The sequence below is a fragment of the Neoarius graeffei genome, chromosome 23 (assembly GCF_027579695.1).
Source record: "Neoarius graeffei isolate fNeoGra1 chromosome 23, fNeoGra1.pri, whole genome shotgun sequence".
Lineage (NCBI taxonomy): Eukaryota > Metazoa > Chordata > Actinopteri > Siluriformes > Ariidae > Neoarius > Neoarius graeffei.
Window position 1 is genome coordinate 3,732,015 of NC_083591.1, and position 27,904 is coordinate 3,759,918.

A 27,904-nucleotide genomic window follows, 5' to 3' on the forward strand; every position below is an offset into this window, starting at 1 on the left:
GCTGACACATAGACACAGACAACCATTCACACTCACATTCACACCTACGCTCAATTTAGAGTCACCAGTTAACCTAACCTGCATGTCTTTGGACTGTGGCGGAAACCGGAGCACACGTGGAGAACATGCAAACTCCGCACAGAAAGGCCCTCGCCGGGCACGGGGCTCGAACCCAGGACCTTCTCGCTGTGAGATGACAGCGCTAGCTAGCTAGATGATCCCCTACTGACGATTTTATCTCAAAATTTAACTTAGGAATATTTATCACAGTAATTTGTGCAATTTAGAAACAACAGAAAAGAAGCCCCAACAAACAAACAAACAAACAAACGAGCACTATATATTGAAAATCTAAGTACAGAACGTTCACGGTCACCAAGCAAATAAAATTAGCTATCCTTAGCTATGCTCAAAAATATCATGCTATTTCCATTCGCCTAATTAACCAAGGAAGCCAAAACCTATGCTCACAATTAATATAAATAAATAAATAAATAAATAAATACAAATAATAATAAGGGGCGGCACGGTGGTGTAGTGGTTAGCGCTGTCGCCTCACAGCAAGAAGGTCCGGGTTCGAGCCCCGTGGCCGGCGAGGGCCTTTCTGTGTGGAGTTTGCATGTTCTCCCCGTGTCCGCATGGGTTTCCTCCGGGTGCTCCGGTTTCCCCCACAGTCCAAAGACATGCAGGTTAGGTTAACTGGTGACTCTAGATTGAGCGTAGGTGTGAATGTGAGTGTGAATGGTTGTCTGTGTCTACTGTATGTGTCAGGCCTGTGATGACCTGGCGACTTGTCCAGGGTGAACCCCGCCTTTCCACTGAAAGGTTTCGGTAGTCTCCTGGCTACAGCTGAAATGAAACGGGTGAAAGCTCGCAGTAAAATACTGCACCAGGCTCGGGTTAAAGATGTACTTTAGAAACTCTTTCCCAGTTCCTCCGCAGCACCTCAGTGATGGAGACGCGCCTGACAGGTCAGACAATCAGCCAATCAGCGCCCGAGCTCCTGCTTTTTTTTTTCCTTCGCCTTTGCCTCCGACTCCGCCTCCTTCTCCAGAGCGAGCCTCGCGCGGATGAAGCGCACGAGCGGCACTTGATCGCGCGACACTTTTTCTCTCGCGTTCAGTCGCGGATTCACACAGCGGCGGCAGCAGCAGCGCGGGGCGGAGCGGAACCGAGCCGAGCCGCCCGGTGAGTCCCCCCGCTTTACCCTCACTTTACACCCCGCACTTTATCACTTCAGTAAACGGAAGGTATAGAGACGGCGACTAAAATAAAAGGAAAGAAAGAAAAACAGCTGAATAAAACATCAGATTTGGTGATGGTGTCTGGTGCGCGTGAGCGGCTGCGGTCCTGAGGTAAACACTTTCTGTGTGGAAATTAGCGCCATGTTTATATTTTTGGCGATGAAAAACGAATAAAGTGTTAATTCTGTAACTCTGTACGCGTTAATAACACCGCATGTGTTCATTCAACAGTGTCAGAGTGTTAATTCAGTCGTGTAAGGGTTAATGACGCCGTAAGAAGTGCTTCAGTTCTCATAATGTGCCTTTACAGCCGAGCCGAGCCGAGCATCCCACCCTTCAACAACCAGCAGATACTACATCAATTCTAGAGTTAAATTAACCCTAACTCTACTGAATTAACACTTACAGTCCTGTATTAACACCTGGCATTCACACAGGGTTAAAAACTCTGAATATGTACAAATAGAGCACAGTTGCATTATTTAAAATACTCACTTTACAAACTAACACCACGTGTGTTCATTCAGCAGTGTCAGAGTGTTAATGCAGTGCTGTAAGGGTTAATTACACCATAACAAGTGCTTCATTCCAAATCCCGTGCCTTTATTATACAATGCAATACAATACAATACACACACACCTTTTTAAAAATGAATGATCGAGTTAAACTAACCCTAACACTGCTGAATTAACACTTACAGTCCTGGTACTGAATTCACTCATACAGGGTTAAAACAATATCAATAACTCTGATCATGTAGAACTAGATCACACTTGCATTCTTTAAATACTCACTTCTCAAACACCACGTGTGTTCATTCAGCAGTGTCAGAGTGTTAACGCAGTGATGTAAGGGTTAATTACACCATAACAAGTGCTTCATTCCAAATCACGTGCCTTTATTATACTATACAATACAATACAACACACACACACCTTTTTAAAAATGAATTATCGAGTTAAACTAACCCTAACACTGCTGAATTAACACTTACAGTCATGTGCTGTCTTTAATTCACTCATACAGGTTTAAAATCAATGTTAATAACTCTGATCATACAAGTACAACTTTTTTTTTTAAACAGCGAGCCCTAAATTAATTCTAACAGAGTTAGTAATAGAGTTAAACTAACCCTAACACTGCTGAATTAACACTACTGAATTCACTCGTACACGGTTAAAAAAATATCAATAACTCTGATCATGTAGAACTAGATCACACTTGCATTCTTTAAATACTCACTTTACAAACTCTGTACATGTTAATAACATCACATGTGTTCATTCAGCAGTGTCAGAGTGTTAATGCAGTGATGTAAGGGTTAATTACACCATAACAAGTGCTTCATTCCAAATCATGTGCCTTTATTATACAATACAATACATGCACACACCTTTTTAAAAATGAATTATCGAGTTAAACTAACCTTAACACTGCTGAATTAACACTTACAGTCCTGGTACTGAATTCACTCATACAGGGTTAAAACAATATCAGTAACTCTGATCATGTAGAACTAGATCATACTTGCATTCTTTAAATACTCACTTTTCAAACACCACGTGTGTTCATTCAGCAGTGTCAGAGTGTTAATGCAGTGATGTAAGGGTTAATTACACCATAACAAGTGCTTCATTCCAAATCACGTGCCTTTATTATACTATACAATACAACACACACACACCTTTTTTAAAATGGTGCGTACTAAATGAATTATCGAGTTAAATTAACCCTAACACTGCTGAATTAACATTTACAGTCATGTGCCGTCTTGAATTCACTCATACAGGTTTAAAATCAATGTTAATAACTCTGATCATACAAGTACAACCTTTTTTTTTAAACAGCGAGCCCTAAATTAATTCTAACAGAGTTAGTAATAGAGTGAAACTAACCCTAACACTGCTGAATTAACACTACTGAATTCACTCGTACAGGGTTAAAACAATATCAGTAACTCTGATCATGTAGAACTAGATCACACTTGCATTCTTTAAATACTCACTTTTCAAACTCTGTACGTGTTAATAACACCGTACGTGTTCATTCAGCAGTGTCAGAGTGTTAATGCAGTGCTGTAAACAGTGTTTAATGTCTCATAATGTTCCAGATCAAGACAACACCTCTTATAGTGAGTCCTGATTTAGAGTTAAATGAACCCTTATGTGACTGTATATATATATCTAACACTTGAATTGCAGTCTTGTATTTGCATCCAGTGTTGAATTCATTCCTATGGGGGTAATTAATCAACAACACTTTTTCCACAGTGAGTGTTGAATCAGTGTTCGGGCCAGCCTAAGGTACAGCATTAATCATGACAGGGTTAATGTTTAATATGAACACTGATAGAGTTAAAACATCCTGAACGGTACAGAATTATTAGCACCTGCACTGCTGTATAGTGTTGAATTCACTGTTTAATTGTCCTGGAGTGAGTATTGAGTCAGCTTTTAGAATAATGTACAGAGTTAAAGTTGTGCTTACTGTACAGAATTAACATCTGCCTAGTGTTGAATTCACTCATACAGGGTTAAAACTATTGAATTAACTCAGTGTTGAACGCTCACTGGGCTGATTTGTGTTTTTTGCTCTGAATGTTGATGATGTCACATGTTGTGTTTGTTTTTTGTCCTTTTTTTGCTGCACTTGTATATGTAGCATATATGGGTTTATGTATGTGTATATGATGTGAAGAATCGTGTGTGTGTGTGTGTGTGTGTGTGTGTGTGTGTGTTAGCGAACCATCTCCTTTCTAAATATCTTTTTAAATACAGGAACTGATGCGAAAAATCTGCAAAATCTGTTGTTGTTTTTTTATTAATGGGGTTTATATTAGAGATGGGGAAATGATTGATTCTTTTATGCATCACGGTTCGTCCACAAAATGGCTGCACATAACTTCTGTGTTATAATTACTTAAAAATGTCAATGCACAGAATTCCTGATGAACAATAAACACTACATTAATCCTCGAGTTTAGTACAAAGGATAAAATGATATTATTAGCCTATATGTTATGTTTTACCATATTAGGAAAGAATAAAAAAAAAACAACACGAACCGTTTTATCGAATCGAATCGTTCTGTCCCTAATGATTCCCCACCTGTAATATTTCAAAGTTTAAATTGACCCATGGGAACGCTGAAAGCTGTAATTAGAAATGTTAATGCGATGCTGCATGTGTGAAAGTGGAATGAGGTGATGACAATACAGTAAGATAGTGATGTGTAATTTATTATTATTATTATTTCGTCTCATCTCATCATCTCTAGCCGCTTTATCCTGTTCTACAGGGTCGCAGGCAAGCTGGAGCCTATCCCAGCTGACTACGGGCGAAAGGCGGGGTACACCCTGGACAAGTCGCCAGGTCATCACAGGGCTGACACATAGACACAGACAACCATTCACACTCACATTCACACCTACGCTCAATTTAGAGTCACCAGTTAACCTAACCTGCATGTCTTTGGACTGTGGGGGAAACCGGAGCACCCGGAGGAAACCCACGCGGACACGGGGAGAACATGCAAACTCCGCACAGAAAGGCCCTCGCCGGCCACGGGGCTCGAACCCGGACCTTCTTGCTGTGAGGCAACAGCGCTAACCACTACACCACCGTGCCGCCCCTTATTATTATTTGTATTTATTTATTTATTTATTTATTTAAATTAATTGTGAGCATAGGTTTTGGCTTCCTTGGTTAATTAGGCGAATGGAAATAGCATGATATTTTTGAGCATAGCTAAGGATAGCTAATTTTATTTGCTTGGTGACTGTGAACGTTCTGTACTTAGATTTTCAATATATAGTGCTCGTTTGTTTGTTTGTTTGTTTGTTTGTTTATTGGAGCTTCTTTTCTGTTGTTTCTAAATTGCACAAATTACTGTGATAAATATTCCTAAGTTAAATTTTGAGATAAAATCATCAGTAGGGGATCATTTTTAGCTGTTCTAAGGTCTGGAAAAGAGTGTGGTCGAATTCTGAACTCTGATTGGTCAGGTGCAAACGACAGATTTAAAATCATTTATATTAACATATTTTCTGATATGTTTCTATCGCAACGACTCGTTCACAGGGGCGTTTCACATAAACGGATTTAAAAACGTGTGTACTTTTTGATATGGTAAAGTTTTATTTTTATGAAGGATTATTTCATTTTTGAATTAATTTTTTTACATTGATGGAAGGATTTTATCTGTGATGTGAGCTTTTGAGAAAAAAGAAGAGAGAGAAGCTGGTGATGGAGCGACTGTTTATAGGTGCTGTGATGTTTCATGGACGTTAAATGTAACTATGAATGGAAAAGAAAAAAAGTGTGATGTTTTTTAATCAGTAAGAATTGTAAACATTGACAGGCTGCCGTGGTGTAAGAGGAATCGAACACTTTGAGAGATGGTGCTGGAGGAAATAATTAACTTTGGTGTGGTAACACTCATCACACCACTGCATCATGGATTATTTTCCGACAACAAAGAGTGTTTTATTCTGTTTTTGTTGAATTACTGCTTTTTTGAGAGTTTACTCAATACTGAGGATGGGTCAGGGTTCACTTACGACTGATTCTGCATTCCCTAAATAAAGAACCGGCGTCGGCCTGTTTCACCATCTGCTTGATGATGCTCGTATGTTTTCAAGAAGTGAGACTGAACTCAGGTTTGTGTTCCGACAAGAGAAAATGAAAGGTGATGTGTGTAATTATAGTGCGAGCTTCACCATTGTCACTTCAGAGAAAAGTGAACATGTACAGTAGTGACCTGCTCTGGAGGATGGTGCAATTTATACGTGGAGAATATTTGTTGAAAATGTGTTGAGACGACAACTATGAGTTCAACAAGTTTTCCTTTTTAAAAAGCCATTTTAATTTAATACAAATTTTTGAACAAAAATAGAGACAAGATGCGAAATTGCACGTAAATAAACAAATAAACAGATAAAGAAAGAAAGAAAGAAAGAAAGAAAGAAAGAAAGAAAGAAAGAAAGAAAGAAACTATAATGCCATGATAAAGCCATTCTGCACATTTCAGCTTTGACACTGTTATTGCTCTAAATCTTTTAATTTTTCCAAGAAGAGCGTTCAGGAACAGCTGCTGATACAAAAATATCTTTCAGACAATAAATTGTGACATCATTTCTCACAGTCACAATAAGAAATTGTCAGAACGTCCACTCCTACACGTCCACAAAGTCTATGTGTACTGTATATCCACACGTTTAATTTCCACATGCAAACAAAACAGGGAAAAAAAATAGAAAAAAATGGATGATACTTTTATTAAATTATTTAATGCTTATCAACATACTTATTGTCCTAAAAATATATATATTTTTAAATTTAAATATTTGAAAAATATCAATATTTAACAAGATTGCACACATTCATGATAAATTTATTTTTATGTTTAATATAATAGTATTTTTAATTGGTAAAAAAAAACCTGAAAACATTGAAAAAGAGAATTTTATTTAATTTTTTTTTTTTTTACAATTTTAAACATCAAGTACAAAATATCACATCAGCTACTTCCAGTCCATTATAATTACACATAGAATTATTATTTTTTTTTTGTAAAAATACATCACGATATCCGATAGAAAGGTGCATCGTGACATATTTTATCGCAGTATCAATATTATACTGTCATATCGCCCAGCCCTAACTTACAGCACTACGCTCTACCATAAAAATACACGCTGTGGCAATAAACAGGAAGTACAGAAAATGGGGTGGATTTTAAATAACGCTCTAAAATTCTTCCTTGTGTAGATGACTGACTCCCAGATGTTGTGTTATTACAATATATCATACTGAAAACCTTATTTTAATTAAATTTGACTTTCAGACTATTTTTTTTTTTGACAAAAAAAACTCCGCAAGGCAGAACGCCATTAACTAGCATGGCGTGTTTTTGTGAGATTAAAAAAGAAAAAGAAGAAAAGAAGCCCAGCTGAAAGTCTTCACTCATCCTTTTCACTTGAACGCACGCCTGTATGCAAATGTCCTCCCACTTTTGTGTGCTAATTAGATCAGCCGCCGCCGTCACCTGACACGACAATGGCCTCCAGTCAGCTGCTCTCGCCACCTGAGATGGGGTCCGATAACGCCGATTAGCCGACACCTGTAATTAATTTCACCCCAGAGTGATTTATGAAGCCTTTGCGTCACTCACAGAACTTTTTTTTTTTTAATTCAGGGTTACCGCAATGTCAGGAGAAAAACACGAATATGTAAACACTCTACGTGTTTAAGTTCGTCACGACAGTAGAATCGCTGCGTTATTTCTCCAATTAGCTTCCAGCGTGAGTTTGAAAAGCACAAAGATGTCGAATGATTGGAGTGGAAATGGATGATGAATGGGCTGATAAAGGGGCGTGTAAACAATCGCTCTCCCATCTGTATCTCTTTCCCCCCTCCTGTTATCATCACAGACACTTCGAAAAACTCGTCACACTCCCCCATTCCAATCTGGAGCAGAGCTTTTTTGGAGAGCAGCACTTTTTCGACAGTGTTTGCACTTCTGAGATAAAGTCTGTCTCATAATGAAAGACTTTTTTTGCTTGCACTTGAATAATTCCAGGACAATATCATAAAAACGGGGACAAATACCGTCGCATATATAAGGATTAAAACACTTTATGGTGTGCTTTTAGAGAAAAATAATCAACAACAACATGGTGTGATGAAGTGGAGCTACTGTTACACTCAGCATTGATTATTTTCATATCACAGCACATCATGAAGTGCTCTATTCCTCATATACCACAGCAACACTTTATGTATTTATTTATTTATTTAAAGAATGACATGCTGAATCTGACGCACATCCATGTGACTAATATTTCCTTATCTTGGGTCTCTTCCTTTTAATTTTTTACATCTTTAATTTCATTAAATTTATTTATTTTTCTACTTTTTGTAAATCAATTTCTCTCTCCATTTTTTCTTCTCTCTCTCAACCCTTAAAAATGTATAAGCAGCTTTATACAACTTTATCAAGCTCTATCAACGACCTTCAAAGAAAAAGAACTATACATGCAGACCTCACACTTTTTATCCATTTATAGTTATATTTAGTGTTGTGGAACATTCTAGAAATTTGCTCCAGCGATAAACGCTTGTCAGTAATATTAAGAAAGTCTAAACACTTCTGTCCTGAAGCTCTGAACGTGAAGTTACAGCTTCACCTCTGAAACTGGAGGTGAACTCCTGCCTTCCATACGTGCTCCATAAACATCTCCGTCACCTTATCAGCGATTACAGACGTTCTTTTTCACACTATCGCGAACGTCGTATCAGAGCGAGGGCTCTACTGTCAGAGCCGCAGTTCCAGAAAATGAATTAACACCTTCTAACCAATCAGATTTAAGAATTCAAAAGCTGATATCTCCAGCCATTTCTGCACAACACACTCAGAGTTAAAAAGTGTCTCGAGTTCCAGAGCCAATTTTTTTTTGGCATTTATTACGCACCATCTGGGTATTAATAGCACTCTAATTCTCGTTTAATTTCCCAAGCATGAAGATGTGGATGAAAGAATTGTGCTGTTGTTCTCGCTTGAACATGTGCGCCAGAACAGTTGGCGCTCAATCGACCTCTGGGGTCAAGGTCACACCACTTACTCTGTGGAGCTGGAGGTCAGCGTCAGAATAAATCAGATTAATGGGGACGGAAAACACAGACGACTTTCTGTCACATCGAGACGTCTGTATCATCAGTATTCCGCATGCATGTGCTTCGGAAGTCGGGGGAAAGAAAGAGAGCAGCCTGTTTTTTATTTATTCTACTGCACAGACGCTGAACGACAGAAATATTCATCGTGCGACGTTTGGAATTCCACTTTAAGTTTTTTTCATCATCAGTGCCATTTCCACTCCTCGCTCGCTGCCTTGTCATCTTGCTCGCGGCCTGATATGAGCTGCACGGAGCGCGTCCAAGCACTATAGGATGAAAGAACCGGAGTCCATATTCATTACACAACTTATAATAAGTTCTCTCCCGATCAAATAAATGACACGTATTACCATCTAACTGCAAGAATGAATCCTGGAGGAACATTTTAACAGCAAGCAGCTTCAGCATCCTGATGGATTATCTCAGAGCGCTGGTATATTCTGGATTCTGATTGGTCAGGAAGGAGGTGTTGATTCATGTTCTAGAACAGCAGCTCTGACAGTAGCGCAGCTTGTTAAGAACACACCCCGAATACATTTTTGTTTCTATAAACGTGAGTAATCATTGATATGGTGAAGCTTTTCTTGTTGATAAGGATAGCATTTATGGAAGGAGTCTCCAGTTCCAGAGGTAAAAGGAAAGCTTTCTTGGTTTGTTTTTTATATTATTATAGTGATGCTTGAAAGTTTGTGAATCCTTTAGAATTTTCTATATTTCTGCATAAATATGACCTAAAACATCATCAGATTTTCTCACAAGTCCTAAAAGTAGATAAAGAGAACCCAGTTAAACAAATGAGACAAAAATATTATACTTGGTCATTTATTTATTGAGGAAAATGAGCCAATATTGCATATCTGTGAGTGGCAAAAGTATGTGAACCTTTGCTTTCAGTATCTGGTGTGACCCCCTTGTGCAGCAATAACTGCAACTAAACGTTTGCGGTAACTGTTGATCAGTCCTGCACACCGGCTTGGAGGAATTTTAGCCCGTTCCTCCGTACAGAACAGCTTCAACTCTGGGATGTTGGTGGGTTTCCTCACATGAACTGCTCGCTTCAGGTCCTTCCACAACATTTCCATTGGATTAAGGTCAGGACTTTGACTTGGCCATTCCAGAACATTAACTTTATTCTTCTTTAACCATTCTTTGGTAGAACAACTTGTGTGCTTAGGGTCGTTGTCTTGCTGCATGACCCACCTTCTCTTGAGATTCAGTTCATGGACAGATGTCCTGACATTTTCCTTTAGAATTCACTGGTATAATTCAGAATTCATTGTTCCATCAATAATGGCAAGCTGTCCTGGCCCAGATGCAGCAAAACAGGCCCAAACCATGATACTACCACCACCATGTTTCACAGATGGGCTAAGGTTCTTATGCTGGAATGCAGTGTTTTCCTTTCTCCAAACATAACACTTCTCATTTAAACCAAAAAGTTCTATTTTGGTCTCATCCGTCCACAAAACATTTTTCCAATAGCCTTCTGGCTTGTCCACGTGATCTTTAGCAAACTGCAGACGAGCAGCAGTGTTCTTTTTGGAGAGCAGTGGCTTTCTCCTTGCAACCCTGCCATGCACACCATTGTTGTTCAGTGTTCTCCTGATGGTGGACTCATAAACATTAACATTAGCCAATGTGAGAGAGGCCTTCAGTTGCTTAGAAGTTACCCTGGGGTCCTTTGTGACTTTGCCGACTATTACACGCCTTGCTCTTGGAGTGATCTTTGTTGGTTGACCACTCCTGGGGAGGGTAACAATGGTCTTGAATTTCCTCCATTTGTACACAATCTGTCTGACTGTGGATTGGTGGAGTCCAAACTCTTTAGAGATGGTTTTGTAACCTTTTCCAGCCTGATGAGCATCAACAACGCTTTTTCTGAGGTCCTCAGAAATCTCCTTTGTTCGTGCCATGATACACTTCCACAAACGTGTTGTGAAGATCAGACTTTGATAGATCCCTGTTCTTTAAATAAAACAGGGTGCCCACTCACACCTGATTGTCATCCCATTGATTGAAAACACCTGACTCTAATTTCACCTTCAAATTAACTGCTAATCCTAGAGGTTCACATACTTTTGCCCCTCACAGATATGTAATATTGGATCATTTTCCTCAATAAATAAATGACCAAGTATAATATTTTTGTCTCATTTGTTTAACTGGGTTCTCTTTATCTACTTTTAGGATTCGTGTGAAAATCTGATGATGTTTTAGGTCACATTTATGCAGAAAGATAGAAAATTCTAAAGGGTTCACAAACTTTCAAGCACCACTGTAACTTCAAGAGAAAGAATAAAATAGAGGCTGGGGTAAATTGAGCTGCCGTAATGTAATGTTTCACAACATTAAATGTAACTGTTAAAGGATAAAAAATACAGCATGTTTTTTAATTAATAAAAATTGTATTCATCAGCAAATTGCAGTGATATAAGAGGAATAAAACACTTCAGAACATGCTGTTATAGGAAAATTATCTTTGTTGGTCGCCCTGTAATAAACAGTAACTGTGTCATCACAGTGTGTTATTCCTTACGTAGTAATTGTTGGCCTTTGATTTGAGACATTTCGTGTAAAAGGAAGTCAAGTCTGCAGTGCATCCTGGGAGGCACCTAGACCCTGTCATTTTTAAGATTGAAGAAGGTGGCTTGTGGAATTGACTTTCCTCTCAGTGGATGGTGTAATTTGTAGTAAAAAGCTCTTGAGTGTGTGTGTGTATGAGCTGATGCAATCTACCTCGGCAGCTGCAGGTTAAAACAGAGCACTCATTTCACCTGGACATCATCCATTCACTCGAGCCACGGAGAGAGAGAGAGGACAAGGCAGTCAGAATTGTCACATCGGCTGGTTTAATGTTGTACAGGGTTGTGAGATCATGTGGCATAACAGAACGACACAAGACTATCATTGATTGATGATAGATAGTTGAAAAGAAGGGGGCATGGCCAGGCCATATCATGTACATGTTACATCATTACGACGAAAAAAAATAGAGGAAGCTGGTTACTCATCATCTGTACCTGCTAGTCATTAGCACTGACATTTAGTCAAGTTTTTTTTTTAAATGAATTGCTTCTTAAGAATGCCAAGAATACGCACAAAATTTTAAATAAACATAAGTTGTTCACTGCAATGAACCTTATCATAAAATTGAAATTAAATTATATAAACTACACGTGCATGTAGTTTGTGCTGAACAGCAGCAGAGATATTTATTGAATTCTTCTTTACTGACGTTCACAGCTTTATCTGTTCGACGAGAACAGGAAAGAGATGCTAAGACACGGCAGAGATTCTTTCCGCCCGCTACGAAGTCAGACAACACTGCAACGGTTCACACGGCGAAAAGTAAACGCATACAGTATTACAAGATACAATGCATTATTTTTGTCGACTGGAAAGCTGCAGACTCGTTTTTTAGACTGACAAACAAGTGATCGTGAGAAAATAATATGCGTATGTAAGACTCACAGTCAGGCTTTGAGACGTCTGATGTTTGTCTGGCGGATACGACATATCAGTGAAGGTCGAGGAAACGGACGTCTTATGGAGACTTCGCTGACTGTTTTATGGACATCACCCAACCCTGTGATTGGTCATTGAGATGGATGGATGGATGGATGGATGGATGGATAGTATCGTCAGCTGTCCCAGGCCTATGATGCGCTTATTAACTCACAGCTGATGTTTGATATTTCACTGCGCATAATAAATCCTCTCAAGCATCTTGTAATCCTCAGCAGAGCGACACGCCGCCTTTGGGAGTCACTGATAGCACCCAATGCGCTGTGAAGTTTGACTTGTCAGATTGGCCTTTGTGGGTTTTCTCCCCCCACACGTTCTTTTCCTATTTCCCGATTTCGTTTCTCACATTCAGCGTGAACCGATAATAGCCTGTCGCCATTAACTCGGGTCGTCCCACTGTTGTCTTTTGAAATTTCAATTGATTATTCTCAAGTCTGTCCAAAGCGAGAGTGGATCATTAGCGTGTGCTGCAAATTACTGACTGGCAAAGCTTGCCAAGTGTTTCACAGCTCTGACACATTGCTCTTTGTGTGTGCGTGTGTGTGTGTGTGTGTGTGTGTGTGTGTGTGTGTGTGTGTGTGTGTGTGTGTGTGAAGGCTGAAATAAGCTAAATAAAACTATAGCCACACAGTAAAGAGCAGCCGATCCCTGTGCGCTCCTTTCCTCATGCGGAACCCGAGCACGGCCCCGTGTGAGAAGAGCGAGCCCATTTCTGTTGTACTCAAGCAGCGAGACAAGCACGCGCTAATAACCTGACAACTCCGGGACTGCAGAGTTCAGCTCTCCAAGACTATGGAAGAGAAAAGAAGACGAGATGAAATCTGTCTAATCAGGATCCTTTAACCTTTATTCTCCACTCACCTCGAACGACCTCCACAACATTTTCATTCCATCACTGTCCCAGACACCGCCACGGGCTTTCGCGTTTTCATTTATTTGTCGCAGTACAGCTTTCGGGTTTTCAGCTCTGTTTCTCTGCTTAATGTCAATAAATGCCATTATCGATTAATTTTTTTATATGTTTTTTTTTTTCCCTGTCGTGCAGCATAGGAGCAGAATCGAAATGTCAGGCGATGTTGTGATTGCAATCAAGACGACATAAAGCAACCTTTTAAAAATGAAAGAAGTTATCTTGATTGTAAGAAAAGAAAGTCTTAAAAGCTGTTCAGAGTATTAAAAAAGATCCAGGTTTAGGGCTGGACAAAAAAGTATTACTTTTTTTTTTTTTTTTGCCTCAGTGCAGTTCGATTCAAGATGTGTATTCCGCACCAGCCAATCAGCATTGAGCACTATGTAGTATATGAGCTCACGCACACAATCGACAGAAGGAAAAGAGAAGAAACCAAACACGTGAGTGAATTTTAAATAAGATGGCAGAAATGAACAAACAAAATGGTGGAAATGGAACAAATTTGTTGTCGATTAAATTTTAATTATGTACTAAACATTATGTTCAAAATTATGAAAAAACACTCATGTTGGTTGTAGCTTCGCGCTTGTGTACGTGTAGCAACTGCTACTGTTATCGCTTGTGGGTGTGGCCTGTCCAGCATTCATTTTTATTTTTTTTCTAATGAAAAATCTTGCTCGCCAAAATGTACAATTTCTAACATCACTTTTGTTTAAAATGTATACGTTCAATTTATATGTTACACACTCAGCTTCACGCTAGCTTCATTTTCATGTTAGATTAGCAAAGCGCGCTAACTGTACTAGCCACATACACTCACCAGAGGCGCCAGCGATCACGTCTGGATCATTCCAAGCTTTATTTTTCTTCATAATGTCTCGATACGTGTTTACTGAGAGCCTGAGGATAAGATGAAACCACGGTTATAAGTTTTTCTTCCACTTTTTTTGCGAGAACTAACTGCAGGTAGGAACTAAAGTTATAAGTGACGAACTGAAAAGAATTCGGACACCGTAAGATTCATCTGAGGAATCATTCGAGCCGAGCGTTTGGATTTGTCACCTTATAGCTCAAAAAGCTTTTGCATAGACGTGAGAACATCTCAAATATCGCTTGTTATTACATATGTAACGATTCACCCAATTCACGATTCGATTCAATTCAATTCAATTCATGATTCAATTTTACCATGATATTTTTGAAAAAAATATTAAATGAAGAAATTTTTATTACAAAAAATATGCAACATTTATTTTCCTATTCTGTATCAACTTAAATATTCCTTTTGTTAAATTAAAAAAAAACACTTTTGTTTCATTTTCTTAGTAACCAGCAATAATTATTGACCCGCTTTTGTAAAGGTTGGCGTAAAATATAATCACCTGTTAACTGAAATATTCCTTTCATCAAAAATGAAAAAGTTAATAATAAATAGTCCTTTTCTTAATCAACTTTTATGAACCTTTGTTCTGCCTCCATTTGCTTCTCTTTTCTTTATTTTTCAGCAGTCTTTAAAAAGAGAGCTCTGATTTCTTGTTAAAGCTATTTGTACACAATCACACAACAGCTCTTTCACATTTTACATCGGTTTTTATGTTTTTGCAGCTTTAGATCTGTGTTACTTCTGTCTACAGTGAAGTCACGTGTATTTCTGCGTCTAATTTTCAATAATAATCATGATTCTTTTTTTTATTTTATCGATTCGAATTGTCATAAATTTGCATCTTGATTTATCGTCACATGACATATCATCGCTTGTTATTGTGAAGGATACATGTGTCGTGGACATCCGAAGAAGACGTACAGGATAATCACTCATTGGAGTTATTTATTACGCAGCATGGATTAAAGTGAGGCGATATGACAAAAATATATCATGATATTTCAAGACGATACGTATGACAATACGTATATAATACGTTTATTATATACGTATGACAATACGTATATAATAAACTAATTATAATATAATAGCATTGTGTTTAAAAATATTTATAAAGTATTCAAGGATCAAAAAGCTCCCTGTTATTCAGAAAAAAAAGTTATAAAAAGCATTATACAGTCTAAAAAAACATGTATTGTGACACAGTTTATCACAATATCGATATTACATCACCCAGCCCTAACGCGGATCCTTTTTCACTTCGGCCCCTGCGTGTAAATCGTCTCCATAAAGTGAACCACACTCTCAGATTCGATAGTTATGGAGCTGCTGGTGTGTGAAGCGCCATTCGACACGTAAAGCACCCGAGTTGTGAGTGTATAGATGAGTTAATGGCGCTGTCAGGCTGTTAAGGGCCTCGTGGGAAAGACGTGCGATAAATATCGACGACAAGCTGTGAAAAAGTTCTCCCCGACTTGGACTACAGGCAACAGCTCTATTAGCAGAGCGCACTCCTGATTTGCGTATTTGTCAGTGAAGTGGAAGTGACAAGCAAGCTCACACACACACACACACACACACACACACGCATACACAGTCTCATTTGCATCCCAATAGAGGACGGCATTCCAGTAGTCCGGCACAATGCTGAGGGGAAGCCGCTGACCCGAGAGCTCCCATTGAGTTCTTCACACAGCTTCGATTCTCATGCCGACTTCTCCTCCCCTCACCCAGGGAACCGCAAACAAACAGAAACACAACACAGCCGTAAACACCACACACACACAGGTTAACAGGTTCGTATTTGAACAGACAGACAATGGAGAGATGCAGCTGCTCGCTCGCTGAGGTTCCTTCACTAGCAAGCGTTCTGTCCAATTGCTTTGTAAACATGTTAAAAACCCGGTGTGTTTTTGGACCACCACTGATGTCGAGCAGAAGCAACAAAGTCATTGACTCACACACCACATTTTGGCCTCTCACGTTACGTAATTAAGAGGTCCCATCTGGTCCGGGCAGTGCTCCCTGACACTAATTGTCTTGGTGCACATGATCATCCCATTGGGATAAAAAAAAAAAAAAACTCGAACATTTAAATCCATTATCTGTTCCTGTGGAGAATAAAGTGCACATGTTGCAGTGTAGAGGAGATTAGGACGATCTACAGGGGGGCTAGGAAGTAGGATTACGCCTCAGATGAAGTTTTAGCCCCTTCACAGTAAGCACCATCACATGCTTCAAGCTTCTTAACACCTTTCTGTGTTGCAACAAGAAAATAAGTGTCCATAAGAAAAGAATTTAAGGCTGTTTAAAGTTCAGCCGATACCCACAACGTACAGTATTTGTGGAGGAAATGGACGTTTTTCAGAGACTACACTCATCATTTTGGACCATGGCTCTGATTGGTCATTAAAAATGATTGTTTGTTCCAAGCGTCTCGCTCTTTCTGCCATGTTCGATTAACCTTTTTTTATTTATTTAAGAGGCTTGAAATTTCAATGCAAAGGGGGTTTAACGTCCGTGCGACACTCGCAGACGTCGTTTCTAAGTACACCGAGGTCTTTCCTCTTCCATTTGAGCTCATGTTGTGTTTATCCACCGAAAACGTCATCCCATGTCTGTCTCCCTTCCACCGATCTTGTTCTTTTTCAGGGCTGTAATTGGATACAGTCATAGATAAGAATAAATAGCCGAGGAAAATGGACAGCGGGACCGACATGGAAAAAATTAGGACCGAGATGAGCAAATCAATCATCATTCTCCAGGAGCAGTGATAGCATAGCATCCTAAAACCCAAGAAGTCTAGACAGCCCCTTCAGCCCCCTCGCCACCCGAACACCCCCAAACAGACGACGGACAGGTCGATGAGTATCGATTACTCTCTGCACCCCCCGGGGGAATGACATGGACTGGCTGCTTGGGTTTGCTAGTCCACTGAATGGAAACAGGATCAGCTCTGATGTGTTCGAGTGTGCCACCCACACTCAATTTCCCTTCACCTGATCTCCGTTTTGCCTTCACTCTTCACCGTGAGAGGGCAACAATCCGAGATGGCATGTGTCTCCTTATATTTCGTGCAGCTCACTTTTTTCGTTCACCGATCTCCTAATCGAGCGCCGATGAGTCAGGACAATCAAACATTTATTTAGGCACGCAAGACACAACTGCTCTATTTCAGAGCCTGGAGGAGGTTGGATGTTTCTAGCTACCTTGTTCATCATATGGGAGAAGTAGGAGACAGTGTGTGTGTGTGTGTTTGGCGGGCTGTGCTGCAGCAGGACTTGTTATCTGTCACTGCCCGTGGCTGACACTCTTCTTCTCTTGCTCCTAATTGCCCCTGCGGGACTCATCAGGAGGGCTGCGACTGTCCGCTGTGTGCCAGAGCTAGCAGCAGCGGCTACACTTAGAGCCCCCGCCTCGTACACACACACACACACACACACACCACGTCCCGCCAGCTCACTGCATCCTCCACAGGTGCCGTTGATTCTCACACACTTCCCCCCCCCCCCATCCCCCTCCGCCTGTCAGTCGTTACCACCACCTCACCAGTCTCTGCCTTTCCCAAGAGACTTGAAGGGGACTGTGTCTTTGAGAAGGAATAAAAACAAGAAAAAAATTAGAGGAAAAAAACCCAGCAACTGCTGATGGCTCAAGGTTAGATGTAATGCTAAGTAGCCTGAATACAAAAGTGTAAGATTGGTGCGATACGCCACGTTTGCTAATTAGGCTGCGAGGACGCTGTGCATAAACATAAAACACAAACTACAAAAGCAGTGTTGATTAGTGACAAAAAAGCCTGTATAAGTGCTAATCCACTACTAATGTCAAACCCATACAGTGTCTCAAACATAGAAATAAACATCGTGACATATTTGCATACGTACGAGCCCCAGAGTTGACATGAAGGCCAGGTGACACGTCGAGTTTTATGGAGCGTGCGATCGTGTTTATAGACAGCAGGGGAGCTTCTACACTCCTCTACCCACGTCTCTCTCTCACTCTCTCTCTCGTGCACGCTCTCTCGCAGCAGGTTGGAATCATAAACGAAGTAGAGCGGACATTTCGCGACTGGCACAAAAGCGCTCCGGATCCAGCCAAGCATCAGGGGATTTAGCAGGTCACAGGGCTGTGCAAAATGGCTCCCTGAGTTTGACTAAAAGGCACTCTGACTCTCGAGTTTGGATCTCTATAACTTACATGAAGTACAATTGTAAGACCATGTCTCTTTTGTCTTTCTTTTTTATGCCCACACACACCGAGCCGCACACACATCGAGTCTGACAGCAAATCAATACGACCCAGCATCTATTGTTAGCTCGTTCAATTAAAGCCAGTCATAACGGAATGAAAAGCAGAATGAAAAGCCAAAAAGCTCTGTGTGTGTGTGTTCAGATATATGAACGAATCCAGCAAACGACACACTTTCATCTGAATCACTGGCCCTTTAACCATCGCTACATCTACCATTGACCTTCCATCGTTTCATACCGACGGATGAACGCATGCAAATGTCAGCACCGCTATTGTAAATCAAAACCTCGGAGACGCATAAATGCACTTCACGGCGAGAACGGCTGTGTCGCCTCCTGTCCCCAATCACATTTGCAATCTACTCTATAAAGCATGAAAAGAAAAGAGTGGGGGAAAAAGTCATGTGCCAGCCTCCTTTTAAGATTGATGTAGAAATACGAATTATTATGTGCTAGCAGAACGCTTTTATCTCTGACCTCCAAGAGGTCAGTGCAGTGAGACGGTGTTAATTCTTCTCATTCCTGCTGATCGAACTGCCCACACATTGCCCCTAAACACTTCTCTGGCCAAATGAGGGTGGTTGGGTTTTTGTTTTTTTTTGTTCCACATAAATCAGTTGTAGCATCAGTGTTTTGGTCTTTAAATCGAAGCATTTAGAGTGGACTCCTGTTGATTAATTGATAATAGATTTGCTCGAGCCGATTACTTGTTTTGCAGTACTTTCAGAGTCAGAGGCTAATGGTCATCTGTAGAGAGAGGAAGCGAGCTCATGTGAGTTTTATCACTCCTGTACTAAACGATTCCTGTAGAACTCAGCCTCTGGTTTCCGCTTAACGCTCTCTAAACCGCGGGACACCAATTATATAGATATCAGCGCCAGATTCGCTCAGTCGCCCCGCAGCATGGCCGTCATACTTCCTTGAGCGGCGCCTTCTAATTAAGGGACAGTTGTAAGGTTGGCATGAGGCTCGGGTCAGTTCTTCTAATGAAAGTCTTAGAAGTTTCCTCCTCCCAATTAAATGGTGTTTTGTTTTTGTTTTTTTTTAAATAGGTGACCCTGCCCCTTTGAGCCAGTACACAGGACTATGAGGGTGGCATCAATCTCCACTCTACAGAGCTTTAACCTGGGCAGATAGGACCAAAGAAGACAACATGAGGACTTTGACGGCGTTCCTGTTATGGGCGTGGGCTGCCCACAGTGCGTACGCTATGACGCTTTTAAGAGGAAAGGAAGTATCACGCCAAGAGAGGAACATGGAGACTCTGAAGCGCTCCAAAAGAGGATGGATGTGGAAGCAGTTCTTTCTGCAGGAGGAGTACACCGGCACTGATAATCAGTACATCGGCAAGGTAGGGAAGCATTTTTACACCAATTATACACTCAGGATAGCTTTAAAGTTTGTCCTCGAATTCATTTGAATATTAACAAGCCTGTAAAACCACAAGCAGTAATTACACCCCGTTCAAATTCTATCAAAACTGCTCCTCTGTTCTCTTTTTTTTATCATTGATATTTTGGTTGATTTTACAGTCAGACAAATCACTGGTTCCACATGTGCAAATCTTTTTAATCCCTCAAATCACAGTTAATGTCTTCTCATTCACTATATACGCTCATGACTAAAGCTGCAGCAATACACATACAGTATATATGAGCAATACAACACGCTTTCAGAATAAACCTATGGCCCTTTTCCACTACCCTTTTTCAGCTCACTTCAGCCCGACACGGCTCGCGTTTCGACTACCAAAAAACAGCACGACTCAGCTCGCTTCAGCCCTGCTTAGCCCCTAAAACTCGCACGGTTTTGGAGTGGGGCTGAAGTGAGCCAAACCGTGCCGAGTGAGGCTGGGGGCGTGAGCAGACACTCCCCTGTGCACTGATTGGTGAGGAGGAGTGTCCTCACATGCCCACACACACCCCGCGAGCACGCTGGGATCTGTAAACACCGCAAACCCGGAAGAAGGAGAATTACGAGAATTATGAAGCCTTATGCGCCTCGCCTCATCTATACGCTCTTGCCAGTATCTGTTGGCGTTGTTGGTGACAACAAGCCACAGCACCAAGACCAGCAACACTAACGACTCCATGTCCTCCATGTTTATTGTTTACTATCCGGGTCGTGAGACTACCGCTTAAAAGCTCACTGATGTCACTGTTTGCGCTGCTTAACGACATCACCTGACGTCCACCCACTTTCGCTAACTCCACCCAATGTGTCCACCCACTTCCAGCCAGCACGGTTCAGCGCGGTTGTAGTCGAAATGCAACTCCAACAGCCCCACTCAGCCCGACTCAGCACGGCACGGCTCAGCCCGACTCAGCCGCGTTTGTAGTGGAAAAGCGGCATTACAGAATGTAGAAAATCCCAGAGCTGTCCTAACAAAAATGACCGTTGTAAGAGGTTTTGCAGTTTGCAGGTTCTTGAAGGTTCTCCACAGAACAAGAACCGCAGAAGACAACTGTTACTCGAGGTTTAAATGGGAACATGAATTGCGATTCCTGAAATATGAAAAGGTGTAACATGTTATGCCATGGACTAATAGTCTGAGTCTGTCCATCTTCAAATCTGCGAGCTGGCTTTGCTAGTAACAGAGCTCACATCGTAACCTACGCCTTAATATTCCACCATCCATGACACCGACCAAGATGAAGATCCATTTTTATGACTTGCTTTACTTTCTGTTTGAACTCTTTAAAAACAGACCTGGACATGTGTGCAGGAAGAAGAATCGTTCAGAGGTGCATCCCAGAATCAAATTTGTTTTCTCACTCCTTGAAAAAAAACATGTACATGTAGGTATTAGGGCTGGGTATCACCAGATACCTCACGATACGATACTATGGCGATATTTTGCCCACGATAACGATAATATCACGGTACAGCGATTCTGCGATAATCGATATATTGCAAGAAATTTCAACCACATCACGATATCTGTGTCACTGAAGAAAATCAGAATTTATTGACCACTGTAAAATTACATTTCACATACATAACTACACACTCTTGCCAGACATATATTTGTCTCTATTCCACTGCTGGCAAAACCAAGAGTTGCTTCACTACAACATACAGAAAATTCCCATTTCTGTGCTAGTATTCTCAACTTTTCTGTAAGCATGGACACATCAGTGCTGCTTAACAAGCAGAATCAAATTGTTTTATGAAAACTTAAAACTTGCACTGCAGACTGCACATACATTTCAGTGCTAACACTAATATCAATTTGTTCTTTGTAAACTTGAGAACATATACCGGAGAACATTTAACTTGTGCTTATTTTGCAGGAACAACACACTGTCTGAAACACATTGAAAAGTGCAGTGGGCATCTTAGTCTCCCTGAGCACAATTATGAAACAAAGTGCAGTGCGGGTCAGTGTCCACACACTGAAACTGAACTGAAACCTCAGTGAATCATGTTTCTTCTGAACTTAGAGTAAATACTCAAAATAAAATGCAGTGTCTCACACACACTAAAATTGAAAATGCAACATAAAGTGCAGCTTCTTGCCTTTGGCCTTAAATGACAAAATTAAGTTCACAGTTATAGTAAGTCACACATCACTGAAGTAGACGGGAGGACTTTGGCGCTGTCCAGTGTACGGGTTTCAGCGGCTCCGGCTGAGCTAATATGTCGGGGTGGTGTCATGCTAAGTAAGTTCGCAAGTTTGTTGTGTTACCTGAATATCTAATTGGAGCGAAACAAGTTTTGCAGAGTGCGTACTCTTTGTCCGGCTCACTGTTTTTTCTCCTTTCCTTTGGAATCCAAAGTGCCTCCAAACATCTGCCTTAAAGTTCGGCGGCGTCTCTAGGTTTACATTAACAGCCATGCTTGCTTGTTTTTTTTTCCTCACTGCAACCGCCGGGGAAAAAAGAGAAGATGAAGAGTGCCTTGCAGTGAGGGAGCGGCACAGCGACACCTCGCAGAGCGGAGGTGCGGAAGTCGTACTGGATTTACAACCCGTCTGAAACATGATTTATTATTTGAAAAAATATCAATATTCAAATTTTGAGTATCGATATTGAATCGGAAGACAAAGTATCGCGATATATCGCCACATCGATATTTTTGCACACCCCTAGTAGGTATAGATTTTTTTTTTCCAATTTAAAGAACTTGTTGTAGATATAACACGCCGTAAAGCGCGAGGATATCAGTACCAGAGGCAGGTCTTCTGTTTTTATTTTTCCATGTCAGTACCGTATTGTCCATTGCATGAAAGCGGGCTCGCTTCTGTACAGGAGACGAGTCATGTGGAAGCAGGATAGGACTCAGACAGTCCAGAGAAAAGTTTCATCATCTTTCTTAATCCTCTATCTCTAAGCTACCATCTTTTAATAACCAGTGCTGGAGAAGATGAAAAGCGTGGGCTAGGTGGTAGTGGTGTTTCTCGAGCACAGCCCTTGCCAGGTCGAAGATGAGGAAAAGGGCGAAAGCTCGAGTCTTCAGTGCTGCCCACCATCACAAGCAGAAGGGCCTTGACAGAGGATCAAAGATTAGAATATATGATAATAAAAAGAAAGAAAAGCCTCAGCGTTCTGACACTTTGAAAGGAGTCATCGCGCAGTGGGCTGTTCGTGTCGGGTTGCTGGGGCGCTGAATTTACACCACCTCCATGTCTGTCATGAGCAGAATGTAAAAGGGATCCTGAGAGGATTTCTGGGTGGGGTTATGGATTTATACACTCATGAACGCCGCTCGATGGTGGCACGGTGGTGTAGTGGTTAGCACGGTCACCTCACAGCAAGAAGGTTCTGGGTTCGAGCCCAGTGGCTGGCGAGGGCCTTTCTGTTTGGAGTTTGCATGTTCTCGCCATGTCTGCGTGGGTTTCCTCCGGGTGCTTCGGTTTCCCCCACAGTCCAAAGACATGCAGTTAGGTTAATATGGGACGGCCTTGGGCTGAGGTGCCCTTGAGCGAGGCACTGAACCCCCAGCTGCTCCTCAGGCGCTGTTAGCATGGCTGCCCACTGGTCTGGGTATGTGTGTGTGCATGTGTGTGTGTTCGCTGCTTCAGATGGGTTAAACGCAGAGAGAAAATTTCACAAGTGTGTGATGAATAAAGTTGTGCTTTCTTTCTTTCTTTCTTTCGATCTGTGACACTGGAGAAAAAAAACTTTTTTGCCTCTCAAAACGTTTCCGTCTGTGGCATGAAGAATGAGAGTAACGGAGGATGACTTCCAATAAAGTCTCTGGAGGAATGCAAGGCATTGAAGAGTCATTTTGTTTGAATACATATCTGTTTTTTTTTTAACTTGGCCTCATCAAAACGCTCTGATTTTCACATTCAAAGAACAGGTGTGATTTAATTTAATCATATCTCCAAAACAATGATTCACTTCAGCCCACTCAAATTACTGTGAAAGTAATCCTCTTTTCCTTCATCAGAATTCGTTTTTTAAATCAAATCAGATCCATAAATCCACTCCTTTAGCATTAAAATGTAACAAAACATTTCCCACTCAACGCTTCACTGAAAGCGAACCAGTGACTGGAATTGCAAAACGAGATTCAAACATTGGACGTGAAGGATGGCGGGATGGCAGGATGGCGACGTTCAAATTTGCACTCAAGAAACGCAGAGCAAAAAGGGCCGTGCCTCATAGAGACAGCAGGTGCGACTGGCTCTCTTCCTAATGAATATGTATTCACCTTGATTGCACATTTGATGTTTCTTACTTTCATATGATAAGCAATCAGAACTCAATTTCACAAGAGCTCATCTGCACATATTGGCTCGACAGTACCTGCAGCGACAGAGAGAGAGAGAGAGAGAGATTATTATTCTTTTCCCTGTTAAAAAAAAACAAAACAGAAAGCATACTTTGAGCGTTATCAACTCAAAGACAGATCGAGAGGTTGCTGATGTATGACTCGAGCGATATTCCATCCACAGCTGCACTCCGATATGGATCGAGGAGACGGCACGGTGATGTATGTCCTGACGGGCGAAGGTGCCGGGACCATCTTCGTGATAGACGCAAACTCGGGCGATCTGCATGCCACACGACGCCTGGACCGAGAAGAGAAGCCGTCCTACATGCTCCGAGCTCAGGCTGTCAACAAGAAGAACGGCCTGCCCTTAGAACCTGAGACCGAGTTCATCGTCAAACTCCACGACATCAACGACAACGAGCCCAAGTTTGAGAAGGAGGTTTACACGGCTAGCATCCCGGAGAGGTCATACGTCGGTATGCTTTTTTAAAAACTTTGGTTTCAATCCGGGGTCCTTATTTATTTATTTATTTATTTATTTATTTATTTATTTTCAATTATATGCATTTATTTAAACTAGCTAATCAAATTTATACAAATTAGCTAGCTAGAGACTCTCTAAACAGCCGTTTTCTTTACCCTCTCTGTCTCATGTGCATACCGACCACATGGTTTGTTGGTTGGTTTGTTTGTTTTTAAAAGTTGAACAAAGAAATATGTGTTTATTTTCCATGCATCAAATTTAAGATAGATGTATCTCATCTTTTCAGAGCTCATGGCTCTAGTCAAAAGAAATAAATATGTATAACCACTAAAGATATTTATTCAACACATGCCACAAACTTTGCCTGTGATTCTTGGATTCGTCTTAATAAATAAAACAATGCACTGCTTCATATAAATGCATGTTATTCATAGTCTGATTCATAACCGGAATCTAATTATTAATGGTCAAGCATTAAAAGGTATCTGTTCGGTCACGTTAGTCGCTTTTCCAGACCTTACCGTCGTAAAACACCCCTGAGGTAAATGATTATTCCAGCTGTTACTGTAGAAGTCAATGATTACTCTAATCACTGAACTGATTTTTTGTTTTGGTTTGTTTTCTAAGGAACTTCGGTTATTCAGGTGAAGGCCCATGACGCAGACGACGAGATGTTCGGCATGAGCGCAAAACTAGTCTACAGCATCAGCCATGGTCACCCGTACTTCTCCGTCGAGTCAAACACAGGTGAGACGGTCTAACCGGCATGGTGTGTTCATCATAATCTGACGCACAGAGAGAGAAATACATTATGTTGCACAGCAAAAGAGATTAAAATAAATTTTAAATAAAGGTAGAGCAAGAGTACTTCAGTAATGTGAAAGGTTTGCATTATGGCCCTCCCACTCGAGCACTTTAGTCAAAAAAACTCAAAGCGTTTTAATCATTTTAATGTGCACCCTGGACCGTCTCCAGCGGAGGTCTTTGTTTAAACAGAAACACAAAAAGCTCATGCAGCAGATTAGCGTCCAGCTTAACAGTGATACGGGCGAGCCCAGATGTGACACAGACAGCGATATGCGTATAAGTCAGAAAGGGGATATGTTCATCAGGACACAAGGTTAATCATGCTGTTCTGAGAAAAAAACACGCACAAGAGGTCCTGGATTTGGAGTGCTCCTTTTTTCATGAGATGTTAGAGACGAACTGCTCCAACAGCCATCTGTGACAGTTTTATGAACATTTGCGATGATGACACATTCTTTGTTTTCTAGCATTTTCTTAGAGCTGGAGTGTCATTTTGAAACTTATTTTAGGTAACAACAATGTTACACTTATATCAGTGTAAAATATCTGTTTGGGAGACGAATAAGAGGGGTGTGGATTTAAGGCTTCGGCATGAAATATGATTTCAATTCTTGAGGCAGAGATTCAATATTAGACAAAAGCACTGAATCTGCAACGATACGATTCGATATTTGACGATACTGCAGTGTCTGTGATGATGCGATACGATTTGATATTTGATGATACCGCAGTGTCTGTGATAATGTGATACGATTTGATATTTGACGATACCGCAGTGTCTGTGATAATGCGATACGATTTGATATTTGACGATACCGCAGTGTCTGTGATGATGCGATACGATTTGATATTTGACGATACCGCAGTGTCTGTGATGATGCGATACAATTTGATATTTGATGATACCGCAGTGTCTGTCATAATGCAATACGATTTGATATTTGACGATACCGCAGTGTCTGTGATGATGCGATACAATTTGATATTTGATGATACCGCAGTGTCTGTGGTGATGCGATACAATTTGATATTTGATGATACCGCAGTGTCTGTGATGATGCAATACGATTTGATATTTGATGATACCGCAGTGTCTGTGATGATGCGATACGATTTGATATTTGACGATATGGCAGTGTCTGTGATAATGCGATACGATTCGATATTTGATGATACCGCAGTGTCTGTGATGATGCGATACGATATGATGTTTGTTGGTGCCGCAGTGTCTGTGATAATGCGATACGATTTGATATTTGACGATACCGCAGTGTCTGTGATGATGCGATACGATTTGATATTTGACGATACCGCAGTGTCTGTGATGATGCGATACGATTTGATATTTGACGATACCGCAGTGTCTGTGATAATGCGATACGATTTGACATTTGACGATACCGCAGTGTCTGTGATGATGCGATACGATTTGATATTTGACGATACCGCAGTGTCTGTGATAATGCGATACGATTTGATATTTGACGATACCGCAGTGTCTGTGATAATGCGATACGATTTGATATTTGACGATACCGCAGTGTCTGTGATGATGCGATACGATTTGACATTTGACGATACCGCAGTGTTTGTGATAATGCGATACGATTTGATATTTGACGATACCGCAGTGTCTGTGATAATGCGATACGATTTGATATTTGACAATATCGCAGTGTCTGTGATAATGTGATACGATTTGATATTTGACGATACCGCAGTGTCTGTGATAATGCGATACGATTTGATATTTGATGATACCGCAGTGTCTGTGATGATGCGATACGATTTGATATTTGACAATACCGCAGTGTCTGTGATAATGCGATACGATTTGATATTTGACGATACCGCAGTGTCTGTGATAATGCGATACGATTTGATATTTGACAATACCGCAGTGTCTGTGATAATGCGATACGATTTGATATTTGACGATACCGCAGTGTCTGTGATAATGCGATATGATTTGATATTTGACAATACCGCAGTGTCTGTGATGATGCGATACGATTTGATATTTGACAATACCGCAGTGTCTGTGATAATGCAATACGATTTGATATTTGACGATACCGCAGTGTCTGTGATAATGTGATACGATTTGATATTTGACAATACCGCAGTGTCTGTGATAATGCGATACGATTTGATATTTGACGATACCGCAGTGTCTGTGATGATGCGATACGATTTGATATTTGACGATACCGCAGTGTCTGTGATGATGCGATACGATTTGATATTTGATGATACCGCAGTGTCTGTGATAATGCGATACGATTTGATATTTGACGATACCGCAGTGTCTGTGATAATGCGATACGATTTGATATTTGACGATACCGCAGTGTCTGTGATGATGCGATACGATTTGATATTTGATGATACCGCAGTGTCTGT

General features: G+C 40.8%; 1 protein-coding gene across 2 annotated transcripts in view; it reads left to right on the forward strand.

The window, feature by feature from the left end:
- Nucleotides 1-1,069: 1,069 nt before the first annotated feature.
- cdh6 (cadherin 6) overlaps nt 1,070-27,904 on the forward strand; it is a 46,481-nt gene continuing 19,646 nt past the window's right edge. The window contains exons 1-4 of one of the 2 annotated variants that reach the window (XM_060905604.1): nt 1,070-1,188; nt 19,542-19,840; nt 24,392-24,686; nt 25,322-25,441. In XM_060905604.1, coding sequence (XP_060761587.1) covers nt 19,643-19,840; nt 24,392-24,686; nt 25,322-25,441 — 613 coding nt within the window. In that variant the 5' untranslated portion in view covers nt 1,070-1,188; nt 19,542-19,642. The other variant, XM_060905605.1, reaches the window with a different exon arrangement.